General features: G+C 48.1%; 2 protein-coding genes across 2 annotated transcripts in view; both read left to right on the top strand.

Annotated features, from left to right (window-relative positions):
- Nucleotides 1-4,975, top strand: part of PTGFRN (prostaglandin F2 receptor inhibitor) — an 82,077-nt gene extending 77,102 nt beyond the window's left edge. The window contains exon 9 of the mRNA XM_032420742.1: nt 462-4,975. Within this exon, the coding sequence (XP_032276633.1) occupies nt 462-628 (167 nt within the window). The 3' untranslated portion in view covers nt 629-4,975. The remainder of the gene's footprint in view (nt 1-461) is intronic.
- Nucleotides 4,976-13,200: 8,225 nt separating this feature from the next.
- The window catches only part of CD101 (CD101 molecule), a 34,743-nt gene continuing 33,444 nt past the window's right edge, over nt 13,201-14,499 (top strand). Inside the window, exon 1 of the mRNA XM_032419302.1 lies at nt 13,201-13,346. Coding sequence (XP_032275193.1) covers nt 13,201-13,346 — 146 coding nt within the window. The remainder of the gene's footprint in view (nt 13,347-14,499) is intronic.

Below are 14,499 nucleotides of genomic sequence, written 5' to 3'. Positions count from 1 at the left end.
CTTTGCTAGGTAATTTACTATAGTGTTACTTAAAATAGCTCCCCGAGTACACTTCAGTTATTTGATGCATAGAATTGATTTATGAACCGTTTTTTTAAGGATGCATCTGCTGCTGAATGCGCGGTGCCCTTATCCTGACTTTTAAAAATCCATCTCCTGCCAAAACCCTAAAAAGCAAGTTGACATTCAAAGACATCAAATGAATTCTTTTTCCTGTTTTTTTCTGTTTCTCCCCCACAGAACTGGGTGGGGTGTGATCTGCTCACTTTGTGCACAAATAAGAGTGCTCGTGTCTCGAGAGCACTGTGCTAGATGCTGGATACAGCTTGAGCCCTCTGCGGCGGGGGTGGGAGGGGGTTACCTCTCCTGGGGAGGGACGGGGAGGCCAGGCCAGGCGGTGGGCTTCCCGTGGCCACCTCCTGCACCACTAACCCGGCATCCCTTTGTTCCCTTCCTCCCAGTGCTGAACGCCTTCAAGTACCCGCTGCTGATCGGCGTGGGCCTGTCCACCGTCATCGGGCTCCTGTCCTGCCTCATCGGCTACTGCAGCTCGCACTGGTGCTGCAAGAAGGAGGTCCAGGAGACAAGGCGTGAGCGCCGCCGGCTCATGTCCATGGAGATGGACTAGGGCCCCGCCAGGGAGCGGCCACCGGGGCGGTGCAGGAGCGATTTGGGCGGGAAGAGGACAGCGAGCTTTTCACACGCAGTGTGTGACACTAAAAACCAGTCCTCTCTCATCTCAGGTGGGACCTGGCGCGCTCTCTTCTCTGCATGTCCAGTCCTGAGCGCGGACACGTTTACCAGCACACGGCTCTCCTTCCCACGGCACTTTCTGGTAGAACAATCGCGTGTGTGTGTTCCCAGCTGCGGCTTTTTAATGGTTACCCCTTCGTCTAATTTTTTTTTCTCCTGCCGGTTTATAGATCTCTGACCTATGTGTGTTCATATGTTTGGTTTCGAGGGGTTGCGGGGAGGAAGGACGATGGCTCTCAGAGTTCTTGGTCTCGGGGGGTGGGGGGGGAGGACAGAGCTGCCCGCCGGGGCCAGCTTCTGCGTGGGGGGCCCGTGTGAGGAGAGCTGCCAATGCAGCCCTCTGCCCCGCCCCGACCTGTGCCGAAGGCTAACTGGTGGCTTTTACCGCCCTACCCACCCCGGATTTTCAGGGGTTTAGACGACATTTGAAATCTAAACTTGCAGTATGTAACTTCTTACTGAGCCCAAATGCTTTTCTTTTTTTCCTTTTTTTTTTTTTTTAATGCTTCTCTGCCCCCTTTCCATTTCTTTTGTATTTGCTTTTATGTGAGCGTGCTGACATGGCCCTGGAATCTAGAATTTGGCTCTCCACCAAGCACCTTATCTTGCCACCTTAGCCTTAAGAATGAATATGAATATGAAGAAAAATACACAGCCACCTCTGTCCAGAGCAGTACGAAGGTCCTCAAGGAAGAGGAGGATGGGGACAAGGGGAGGAGGAGGCACTCACTGCAGTGGTTCCGAGGCCACCGTGCCTCGGGGGGCCCCAGGGAGAGTGGAAGAGGGCCCTGGGAGTTAGATGCCCGCGGCTCGTGCCGGGGCTTTGTCCGGAGGAGGGGGCCACCGCCGCCCCCCTCCTGCCCTTTGTGGGTGGCAAAGGCCTTGGCCACCAAGGGACTGCCAGTGGCACCCACGGATGCCCCGCGTCCTTCACGGGCTGCTTGGGCTCCTTCACGTGAAGGTGTGTTGCTGCTTGCAGGACTGCCTGACTTGACAGAATCAGAAATTGCCTGGAAGAAAACCATGCATTTTCCATGACCTTTTCAGTCCTTCAAGTCTTTGTAAGATCCCCTGCAGGGGGTTAGCGAGAAAGGGTATGCTTTGTGATATGTTTGCTTTCCTGTTAGGCACACGGAGGAAACCAGCAATTTACTGCCGTGTGAACAGCCTACAAAGTAGATCTGAGAGCAATCCGTTTTGCCCGATTGCTCGTACCCGGAGTAGGACACGGACCAAAAGAGATCCTCTGCTCCCTGAGGCGTCTGCCCCTGCACAGGACTGGCCTTTCGGAAGCGTCCCAGTGGGGTTTTCTGAGGCTCACTGGTGACTCATGCCCTGCATTGCAATCCTCTGTGCTTTTATCCTGGCTCTGACGAATCTAACACTGCTCTGTCTTCCGAAGGGAAAAAAGATTCGTTTGTTTTGAGCAATAAAGTCATACAAAATGATGGCCATTCATGTGCGGCTCTTTGTCACAATGGGCCGGACGAGCCACACTCCCCCTCGGCTCACCATCGTCCCCTCCACTTCCCTCACTGTGCTGCCGACAGTCCGTTCTGCCCTTGTCACCGAGTCTCCTCTCCCGCTCCCCGGGGCAGGGGGTACAGACTGCCACCCAGCTTCCCCTTTTTGTTCTACCCACCCAGGGGACCCCTCGTGGGAGACACCATGCTAACGGTAGAAGCACAGATGAGTTCCCGGCCCAGCGTCTGCCCCACTGGAGCACGGGCGACCGGAGGAAGAGGGGGAGGCCTTGATAGCTCTAGATTCGGGTCTTTTCTACCCATCGTTTCTGGACTCTGCGATTTCAGAGGAGGTGGGTCACAGGTGATTGTAGATAGGGAATTAAAGAGAGACCACATATTCACAGGTGCTATTAGTGAATCAGTGCCCTTCAAGCCTACACGGTTATCGCTCCTAAAAGAAGATTCAGGATTGTTGTAGTGCAGGCCCTTCTTGGTAGAGGAAAGGATACTTAGCTGTACCTGTGACCAGGTGGCCCCAGGTCGATGTGAGACCAGGGAGGGGTCACAGCAAACACTCGGCAGGAGAAGTAACATGTGCTCACGCTGTACCTTCTCCTTTCGAACTCCGTTGTAGCTCAAGGCTGGGGGTGTTCAGGCATTGACCCCAACCCCACCCTCTGATCATTGGGCCCTACTGCAAGTCGCCTAGAGGGGCTGGTCCAGAGGAGGAAGAAATCCCAGGGTCTTGTCCCAGGGACCACATTCCTTCCAGAGAGAAACTGGCCTGGAATGTGTGTCCCTTTAAAAGTGTGAGATACACTCTTTAGCTGTACCAAATAGGGCTCCCCACACAGTGCTCTTCTGGAAGGGGTTCCTGCCGGAAGCACTCATATGAATGGAAGAAGAACCTAGATGAAATTGCACTTCTTAACAAAAAGAAACTTTATCAAAAGTTTGGGTTTTTTTCTAATCACAAAAATATCCCCAGAAAGAGCCTGAGCTATGTTCAGATAGAAGCCTCGAAATTACTTTAAATTGTTTACTTTATAATGTTTACATACACTTTTCACTTTTTAAAAAAAAAAAAGAAAAAAAATGCAAACTGACTTTTTAACAACTTTTCAGATTTTTTCATGGGACGGTGGAACTCTGACTCACCAACTGGATTTAAACCTTAATTTAGACATTTATTTATTTGTGTGTTTTTTCCCCTCCCTACCCATGTGGCTTTCCCCCAAGATCCTGGCAAAGGACGCCCCTCCTGCCCAGACCCTTGTCTGTCTTCCCCGGCGGCTCTTGCTTCTTGTTTTGCAGACTGCCTGCAGCCATGATTTTGTCACTGACTTCTGTGAGCCAAAGACTGAGCCTTTTTGGCAGGAATAATAAGCAATACTACACAACTTGCTACTTTCAGAAAACTTTTTTTTTTTAGCTTCACCGATGACAACAGAGGAAGAAGGGAACTAGGATTTGGGTAAGTTCTCCTCTGTTGTTTGAGCAAATTCTCAGTGATAAATATTGTGTGCAGATCACTAGGAGAAGAAAAGGTGACTTTCTGTCTGTCTTAGCGTGGCACATTAAGGATCTGCCGGATTTTACGTAGACAAAGAAAGGGTCTTGTGTATTTTTGTCCATATCCGATGTTATACGAACTAATTGTATTGTTTTATACTGTGACCACAAATATTATGCAATGCACCGTTTGTTTTTTATTTCATTAAAGGAAGTTTAATTTAAATTGAAGTTGTGTGAGGAACTTGATGTTGGTCTCCTTGCCCTTTCATCTCTGTGTGAGGGACTGTGGCTGAATTTCCAGGGCCATCTCCAGCACCTTCCAGGCTCTCTGAACGCTGTGATAGCACTAGAGGTCTTCCCTCAAGAGAAAAGAAGTGGATTTAACAGGATCCGTACTGGATCCCCGCCAGGCGGGAAGCTGAGGGCCAGGGTCCTGTTGCCTAGCAAGGTCCCCTGGGTCTTTGGTGAATTCTCATGACCTTTTGGGTCTCCCGTCATGAAAGGGGGAAGTTAGATGTTCCTGTCTGTAGATGAGGAAACAAACACAAGGTTCTGTGATCATATTGTGGTGAGCACAACGGCGCTTCTGACTCATGACCCAGTCTGGAGCCAAACCGGTCCAGAAGGTGCCAGCCCCTGTGATGTAAAAACGGTGCTCCTTCCCAGGCCGCCGGCTTCCGGAGCCCGGACTGGAGAGAACACTGAGAACCCTGACTCCCTGCTGGCCTCCCGCCCCACCTCCCCTGTGGGCCCTGTGTGTGTCCTGGGCAGGGAGCATCTCTCATCGTGAGGTCTCCAGCGGCTGGGGCTGTGTCCTAGTTCCTAACCTGGCCGAGAGATTGAGAGTTCCGGACACGTAGAAGGTACACGCAGTCTGCCAATGCACAATTAGTGCTCTGCTGTGGGAAATGGCCCATCACTGCGTGTTTCTCGGTGAACTGGGAGGATGCTGCCCACGTCAGAATGGGACACAGAGCTGGGTTTTCGCGGTCCCCTTCTGATGACTGGAACTGTTCCTGCCTCGGTTTAAATTAAAAACAAATCGAAAATTTACTTACACACCTACTGTGAGCCTCGGCGTTGGGCTGATGAGCACAGGGAACTTGCCACTTAGTTAGGCGTCTGCAGGCCTGGCACGTACTGTTTGCTTGCTTAGAAACCTCTTCCTGCCTGTCTAGCTCGTACTTCTTCAGGGCCCAGGAAGCCTTTTCTGCCCCTCCAGGCTAGGCAAGGGTCCCCTGACAAATGCTCTGGGAGCCTCAAAGTGGTGTGAGGGCAGGGACCATTGCCTGCCGCGCCCCCACCCCCACCCCCACCCCAGGGCCTGATTACGGCAAGAGCTAACACCAGGATTATTACAACACGCCATGGACCGGGTTCAGTGCCTCAAGTCATCCCAGGGTGGCTCCAGCAGAAGCTCTCTTAACTGCTCTCCATGTAGCTGGATCTTCCAGAGAGAAGCTACTAATCTCGGACCCACAGCCCAGTGCGTGTGGCACCCTGTTTTTTAAAATATAGGTTTTGTTATTAGGTAATTAGGGATAGCAGAACAAGAGATGACTGCCACTGAAAAGATAGTGTGTTCTCACAGATCCCAAGGGGAGGGGGCACATCATGCCACAGTCTGGGAGGCATGGGGCCATTGGGAGGCAGAGGGAGGGAGAAGCATGGGCAATAGCCTTTATTGTGGTTTTCATGGGAAGAACAGGCGAGTCAGGATCCGCAGGCTTAGGGATGATTCGTTTGGATCATTTCAGTGGGCTCTGGGGTGCAGGGGTTGTCCCTAGTTTTCTGGGACCTGGTCCTGGGGTGAGCAGGGCAGGGGATAGTGGTCCTGAGTGGGAGCACCGGGGGAGAAGGTAGCGGGGATGCGGGCTCTGGATCGGAGGCTTTGTACGTGGAAGGCGGGCTCACGGTGAATCAGTTCCTCTCTCTAGGAACTGGCTAGCTCCGGGAGGGGCAGCCCCCGGGATCAACGAGGCCCTGGATAGCAAAGCCTCAGAAAACAATATAGAATGACATGATTAATGCGCTCGCCACCTGAGGCTCGTCGGCTGGTCGGGCACACCTGAGCTCCACCCGCGGAGCTGGTATTCGCCTGAGTCCTCTCTGTTCTGGGCAGTCGCCGCCAGCGCTGTCCCTGTGATCGTCTGAATTCGTTCCATAGTTTGTACACCAGTGAAATGTGAGTGCCAAAGAGGTGTTGTGAGCAGGTGCCGAGGCATTTTACAGGTGACAGCGCTACTCCCGCCCAGAATTTGGACGCTTAGCCAGGGACCGAAGTTGAGGAGTCCTGCCATAAGTTCCTGCTTTGCTTTTCCCTGGGTACCTTTTAAAATAACCACTTAGGGTCAAGCCCTAGAGAAGTTAGTGACCTCCACCCCAAGCTCCTTCAAAGTAATAGGTGCTTGCTACCCTGCTGTCTGTCTCCTGCTCCCTCATGACCTAGTGTGGAGGGCTACCCTTACCCCAGCTCGTTGCCCGCCCCCCGCCCCTGTTGCTGGGAGGTGTAAGTAATAAATCTTGTGACTTGACTTCCTTTGTGTGAGTGCACTTGACACCTTCCATCAGAACGACCCTGGGGAGCATGGCTGCAGAGGAAGCTACCTGCTGGCCCGTGTGGGTGGCTTGTGTCCCCTCATGCAGCAGGTCATAACCTGCAAATTCGTAATTGAGTACACCAGCTCCGCTTCCCAACCAAGTGTTGGTAAATGTAAGATGAAGTCTCTGGAAAGACTCAACAGAGGCAAATTGCTTTATTTATTTATTTATTTTTTAAGATTTTATTTATTTGACAGAGAGAGAGATCACAAGTAGAGGGGGCAGCAGAGGGAGAGGGAGAGGGTTAAGCAGGCTCCCCGCTGAGCAGGTTCTCCATCCCAGGACCCTGGGAGCATGACCTGAGCCGAAGGCAGGAGCCTAACCGACTGAGCCACCCAGGCGCCCCCGCAGATTGCTTTAAAAAAAAAAAAAATCGTTGTCAATAGGTCCAGGCAAAACTATTAACAACTGATGGGGGACAAACCACAAAAATATGGAAAGATTCTATACTTTGTTGGCTTCACAGATGTTTGTTAAATTCTCACTTCATTTGAAAGAAATCCTAAATTCTTACTTCATGTGAAAGCAATCAAAGCTGAAAGTTTTACACAAGACATGGTAGGTTTGGTTTATGCAGGGACGGGACACGAGCCTCGGGACAGCAGACCCATACCCAAAGGAAGGACCTGGGCTTATGTCCAGAGATGAGCGAATGAGTGTGTTGGTTGGGGTGAGACTACCCTGTGTAAGATACACAGGAATCTTTCTACAGTTCTCAGCTTCACCTGACATTTTCTGTTAATTGATTAACAGCTCTAATTATCTCAGATAATGGCGTTCCTACAGTTATAGTTCCCATTCTCAGAGATAAGGAGATTTAAGACAGACATTAATTTGCTCAAATGAAGGAAGATTTGAACCCAGACCTTTCTCACTTCAAAGTCTGCACACTAGGCCCTCCCCTTACCTGCAGAGGATACGTTCCAGGACCCCCAGTGGATGTGTGAAACCCAGATAGGACCAAATCCTGTATTTACTATTTTTTTTTCCCTATAAGTACCTATATGCAGTTCAACTTATAAATTAGGCACGGTAAGAGGTTAACAATAATTACTAATAAAGTAGAACAATTATAACAATATGCAATAATAAAACTAGCAAATGTGGTTTTTCTCTCTCTCAAAATATCTCATTGTCCTGTACTCACCCTTCTTGTGATGACGTTAGATGGTACCATGCCTACGTGATGAGGTGAAGTGAGCTGAATGACGTAAACATGGCGACGTAGCATTAGGCTACTCTTGACCTCGTGATGACATGACAGAAAGAGGATCATCTGCTTCCAAAAGGCCGGGTTGACTGCACAAAGTGAAGCTGTGGACAAGGCGGGGAGACAACTGTGTATATTCTAAATCAGTACACACCAGCTACAGTGCCTGGATATTTTAAGCATTCAGCAAGTATTTGTTTGAACAGATAGAAAGATGAGTAAGCACTGGACCCTGTCATTATGAAATTTATGGTCTTGTAGGAGAGGGAAGCAGGTAAAGAATTCATGTTATTATCATATAAAAATTATACAATCTACAAACATAGATTTTAAGTTTCCTGAATGAACAAGCATTTACCAGCTAGGGAGGGGGCAAGGTTCGAAGCAGCGGGGATAGCTTTTGCACAGGTAGGGAGGGAAATGCTGGTAGGACACAGCAAAAGAACAAATGGTTCTGTGTCTGATGGGTGAGGTGGTGGGAGAGTTTGCAAAGGCCAGTTTGTAAAGATCGTCAAGGAGTTTGGACTTGATCTTCTAGAAATATCTGGGGAGCCACTGAAACACTTTAATCAGGAGAATGCGTGGCGATGTTGACATGTTAGATCATTCTGGTAGTGGGGAGTAAGGTGTGCAGGCAAAGCCAGAAGATGAACCTCGAAAAATCGAGGCCCTTGGTTGTGACAGCAACAGGTAGGATGAGTTCATAAAAGATTTGAGGAAGAAGTGAATGTGGAGTGTGGAGGCCAAGCGTGGGTCTGGGTGGATATGGGTGCATCCAACCATGATGGACACCACCAATGAGAGAGAAGACAAGGATTTCAGTGTCAGACTCCAGTTTGAGTTTCCCAAGGGACCTTCAAATGGAGATGTTCTACACCAGCTAGGTGGCTGGTCTGGCACCGAAGGGAGAAGGTGGGGTTGGAAGTGTATCTGTGGTTGTCAGCATACAGATGGGGGATGAGAGCAGCGGGAGCAGCAAAGGGCTGCTGAGAGCCCCGGAGAAGACCATGGTGTTGGGGGTGGTTGGGAGGAGGATCCAGTGAGAAGGGGCCCACGGGGCTGAGGAAGGATCCTGGAGAGAGTGCAATCAGAGGAGGATGGAAAGAACTCCAAGCACGTCTGCTGGTGGGTGCAGACACCTGGCGCCATGAAAGGGAGAACCGAGCCGTGTCCACTGTGTGACCGCGGGTGTTTGGGCGCAACCACCCCAGACTGCAGTGGGCCGAAGGGGTGAGTTTAGGAAATCAAACAGAACACAGGACACAGAAGTTTGAAGAGGGGAGGAAAGACAAGGTAGTATGAAACTAGGGTAAAAATGGGGCTATTTAGTAGGGTCAAAAGCACCTGAGCTTCTTTATGGGCCCCTGTATCTAAGGGAGGAGGAGGGACCCAGAGCCGAGGCAAGGCCAGCTTCCTGTCTCCCCTCCTCCTTTTTTCCTCTCTTTGGGACCTATTCTGAGCCCCACTCTGTGCTTTTCTAAAAGTTAACTCTACCCCTAACTTGGGGCTGGAACTCACAACCCCGAGATCAAGAGTCGCATGCTCTACCGACTGAGATGGCCAGGTGCCCCCCTCCACTCGCTTTTTTAAAAATCAGGGCTGGCTGTCACTTAATCCCTGGTAGGAAATTTAAGGAATAGCCCTTACCAAGGGAGTATTTGGAAACAGTAGATGGCCTAGGAATCCCTTCTGTTGCTCTTTCTCTTCTGCTAGCGCCCCCTATTCCCCCCATCTTCTACCCCCAACCCATCCCCACCCAACGCCCTGGCTTTTGCCTCTGCCCACAGAAGTTCAGTTCAGGCTTTTCCCCACAGATAGGAGGGGTTGCCCTGAAAAGCTCTTCAGCCTAGGTTAACTAGTTGCCAGCTCTTGGTGGAGCCGGGCAAGTGGGAAGAGATCTAGATATCATTCTCCATTATGGGGGCAAGGTCACAGCCCAGGGCCAGCTCGCAGCTGGGCCCGCTCAAGGCCTGTTTCTTCATCTGTTCCACAAGGGTGTTGACTGAGGTCACCGCGATCCCTTCCTGTGGGGTCACTGCTTGATGTTCCATGAATGTAGGCTCAGTCCCCAGGCTTCCTGTGTGTTGGCAAGTTCAGCACTTGCGGAGTGACCCTCAATTTAAACTGAATTGTAAGAGCTCAAGCAGGGGGAATCATGCCCAGCTTCCTGCTGACCCCTTGGGGGTTTTCTTTACCATCCTCCAGTCACACTGTATCCCGCACACATTCTGTCTTCTGAAATCATGAATGGCAAGCTAGAAAGTAGAATGGCAAGAGCACTATCACCTCACACTTGTCAGAATGGCTAAAATCAACAACACAAGAAACAAATGTTGGTGAGGATGTGGAGAAAGGGGAACCCTCGTGCACTGCTGGTGGGAACGCAAACTGGTGCGGCCACTGTGGAAAACTGGAGGTTCCTCAAAAGTTAAAAATAGAATTGCCCTGTGATCTAGTAATTCCACTGCTGGGTGTTTACCCAAAGAATACCAAAACACGAATTCAGAAAGGTATGTGCATTCCTATGTTTACTGCAGGATTATTTACAATAGCTGAATTACGGAAGCAGCCCAAGTGTCCATCGACAGATGAAAGGATAAAGAAGATGTGGTGTGTATATACCACGGAATATCACTCAGCCATAAAAAAGAAAGAAATCTTGCCATTTGCAACAGGATGGATGGCTCTAGAGGGCATAATGCTAAGCGAAATAAGTCAGAGAAAGACAAATACCGTAAGATTTCACTCATGTGGAATTTAAGCAGCAAAATAAAGGGAAAAAAGAGACAAACCAAGAAGCAGACTCTGAACTATAGAGAACACACTTATGGTTACCAGAGGGGAAGTGGGTGGGAGGATGAGGATTAAGAAGTGCACCTGTCATGGTAAGCACTGGGTGATGTGGGGAATTGTTGAATCGCTATATTGTACACCTGAAACTAATATAACACTGTATGTTAACTATACTGGAATTAAAATTTTAAAAAATAAAATAAAAGCACCAAGCCAAGAGCAAGAGGACAGCCATTTCTTAGCCATACAATCTGGGCCAGGTGATTCCTCTGAGCCTCAGGTTCTTCATCTGTAAAATGGGATTTCTAATACCTGTCACATGGTGATGTGAGCTCTCCTATAAAATTGCCTATGTGAAAATGTCCCTGTCGAAATAGTTTTGGGCCCGCATGCTTCAGAGAGGAGGCCACAATACCTGGGATTTCTGTGGAATATTTGTGCATGTCAAATCTGGAAAAAAAAAAAAAATTTCTTTTTTATTAATCTTCCAGGAACTGGAACAGAATTTTTTCCTTAGTACATTCCTGTGTCGCTTTGTCCATTCCTGGCTCTCTCCCTCCATCCGACTCAGGAAGTGTGTTTTTACATTCTTTTCAGCTGATACAATTACAATGCAGTGATTCCCAAGGTAATAGAATAACACCTCTCTGGCTCTATTTTTTCTTTCTTCTTTTTTCCCCCTTGACAACAGAAAACTGCTTTTTTTTTCTTTTTTGCTCCAGAAAAGAAACGACATCACTCTGTCAATGTTAATTCTGGCAGAAATGGAGCCACTTAAAATGGAAAGAGAGAAAAAAAATTTTTTTTTGGCAACAGCTAGAAATGAGAAGTTGTATAGCATTTATTTGGTTGAATGTGTTTCGGGAATACCGATACTATGTATAATTGGCAATGATCGTCTCTGTGGTCAATGCTCACCTCTCAAAGAATTCTCTTTTCAAAAGTGCATGATTGCCTGCAGATTGACTGCTTCGGTGGTTCTAGTTCTTTACTTCTCCTTTTGCCCTGTCACTTTGCAGTTCCCCTCACGAAAAAGATGGAGCCTGTTAATCCATCTCTTGCATTTGGACTTCGCCGTGTGACCTGCTTTGATCTATGAGGTGTTAGCAGCCATGATAAAAGGAGAAGCTTTAAAAAGTGCTGTTGTGTTTCCACGAGTTCTTTTGGACCCCTGACATCATGGTGAAAACCTGCTCAGGCTAGCCTGTTGGAGGGATGGGAGAGGGATACAAGCCAAGGCTGGTCCAGGACAGGTGACCCACAGACTTGTGAACAAAAATGAATGTTTACTGTTAACAGCAATAACTAACTGATAGGGTATATTTGCCTAAAATTTCGGTGCCCAGGGATGACCCATGATTTCTCCAACTGGAATGATGGACAAATTACTGTACTTCAAGCCCCACTGATTCTATAGTCAACAGCCTGGGGAGGTAGTTTGAAATGCCCATTCAAGGTAAACTACCCTTTAATTGTTCCCTGAATATAACCTGCACATCCGTGCCTCCGTATCTTTGTACATTTCATTTCTCCCTACTGGAATTTCCTTCCCTCCCTCCTCTGCCTATTTGAATCATACCAGATCCCCAAGGACTTAACTTAAAACCAGACTTTTCTGAATGACCTATAGTTGCTTCCTGCCTGCAGTAGCCCCTGCAGCCTATTAACTCTTAGGACATTTCTTGTTTGAGCCATAAATGAGATACTCAACACATGCTCCCTTATTTGGTTACTCTTCCTTTCTTCCTTCCTCTCCCCTCCCCCTCCCTCCCTTCCTCCCTCTCTTCTCTCTCTCTCTCCCTTCCTTCCTTTCTCTCTAACAAATGCATATTCACACACACATATGAAAAAATGTTAAAAATTGTTTAAATGTAGGTGTAGGTTTGTGGTGGCTTTAAAATATATCCACGAATTCTTGACACTCCTCCTTTCAAAAGGCACAGCCTAATTTCCCTCCCCTTGAGTGTGGGCTGGACTTAGTGATTCGCTTTTAACGAATAGAATAGGGTGGAAGTGATAATGTGTCACTTTGAGACTAGTCCATAAAAGGCACTGCATCTTCTCCTTGGTCTGTCTCTCTTGGATCATTCAATCTGGGAGAAGCCAACCGCCATGTTGTGAGGGCACTCAAGTGTTGTGGAGAGGCCCACGTGGTTAGGAGCTCATGCCAACTGGCTACTGTTTCTTATCTACGGTTGTTTATTAAGCTAAATTTCAAGTTTCTGGAGGGAATGACTCATCTTCCACTAACCCTTGCATAGTACCTTGAAAAGGGAAGTACAGAGCTTTTCACTAAAGACATTAATATTTATAGTTTGACTGACCTTGGAGTGTTAATTTTTAGATATCATCACTACTACTAAATAAATCCAGAGGGGGAGAAAGTGAAAACTTAAAAAGGGGTAGAAGTTAGAGGCTTCCAGACCTGAATTTGTTGAATGTTACCCTACTATATGGCCACTGGGAAAGTAAGTCCTGTCTTAAAATGTTACCTTTCCCCTGAAGATTGGCCTGATTTCCCGTTCTCCTCAAATCAGCTGTGCTCTCTCCCTCCTTCAAATGTCCATACCTCTTTATTTGTATTTGTCCTAGGCGACCTCACCTAACTTACCTTGTGTGAGAGCCAGTCGTGCTCCTGCTCACCTCCACCATGCTCTACCATCCCAGACAGAAGATCCTAAGATCAGAGGCTACCCTCTAATTCCAAATGCATCTCTAGCTATTCCTTTGCAATATTTTAAATGCTCTAATTCAGGACCTCATCATTGCTTATAGGGAAAACTGCAAAAATCCTGTAACTGGCCTTCCAGCTTCTAGCCTTGCTTCCCTCCTTCATCTTTCAACCAGTTAGCAATACACAACATGGAATTCAAGTCAAAAGGAAAATCCAGTCAGGCCATTCTCCTCCTAAAGAAGAAAAAGAAGGAGAAGAAGAAGAAGAAGACCTCAAAAGCTCCCCTTGTCTGTGGGATAAAGGCCAAAGTCCTAGGCCTGGCATGCATGGCCCAGTAACATCTGCCCCAGCCTACCCCTATAGACCCTGCTCCCTTCATACCAGCCTCAAACTTTACTCAAACAGGAAGGCGTGGCTGGTGCATCATTATTCGCACTAGGCTGCTTCTCCCCCAGCTGTACCTGCCCCCCTTCCCCCCTAGTTGTCTCATTTGGCCTGGCCCAGCCCATCCTGACCTTCCCTCCTGCCCACCAACCTTTCTCACTCCATTTAGGGGCTGCACTGATGGTTGTGCTTGCAACATTGCATTGTGGTTATCTGACTAAGTGGAAGTTTCCTGAGAACAAAAACTGGGTTGTTAACATCTTCGTACATGCAGAATTTACCAAAGCACCCAGAACATAGAAGTACTAAAAAATGGTTAGGTGGATGGATGGAGCAGGAATCTGCCTGCAACTCTGGCCCGAAGCACACGTGTTTATTACTGGCCTATCTAGATGTAGCCTTGACCTAGGGAACTAATATCTTGGGGAGCCCCTCCTTGTATGATCTTGTCTTCCTGGATTAGGCAGGATTAAGTTGGTCTGGGTTCAGTGCCACCTGTTAGATTTAGGTATTTACTCGCCATCCTTGGTGCCAGGCCCATCTTGGGCAGATGAAGACTCACTTAAATGTCACATGATGGCTTTTGATATTCACTGAGCACTTACCATGTACCAGATATCATTCTAAGTGCTTGACGTGAATGAGTTCATTCAACCCACACAGCAATCTGGTGGGGTACATATTATTAGCATCTCCATTATACAGAGGAGGGTCAGTAACTTTTGTAAGATCACACAGCTATTGAAAATAGAATCTGCATGCAAATCCAGGCAGCCTGGCTTAAGAGACTGTCGCCATTACCACCACCTTGTGTCTCCCCATGTTCGTGTTTTCCAGGGGCCCTTTTTGCCTTTCTTAGTCCTGCCCTCTTGGGAGAGGGAAGGGCTAAGGAGAGAACATTTCTGCTTGATTTTTGTATTTATTTGGTTTACCTGCATTCCCCCGTGATGACCTAATGATGCACATTTAGCCAGGATGAGGCTCACCTTTTCTCATTTTTATCTGTATACACTTACTTACCCATGAATATCACTCACTTTTCTCACCCAGATTCAAGTGATTAGCAAAGAACTGTATGATGCAAACGGTTTTGCTCTTTGCAA

This window comes from Phoca vitulina, unplaced genomic scaffold, assembly GCF_004348235.1.
Source record: "Phoca vitulina isolate PV1807 unplaced genomic scaffold, GSC_HSeal_1.0 scaffold2, whole genome shotgun sequence".
Lineage (NCBI taxonomy): Eukaryota > Metazoa > Chordata > Mammalia > Carnivora > Phocidae > Phoca > Phoca vitulina.
Note: the sequence above shows the minus strand (reverse complement) of the source record. Positions and strands in the feature narration are given on the sequence as shown.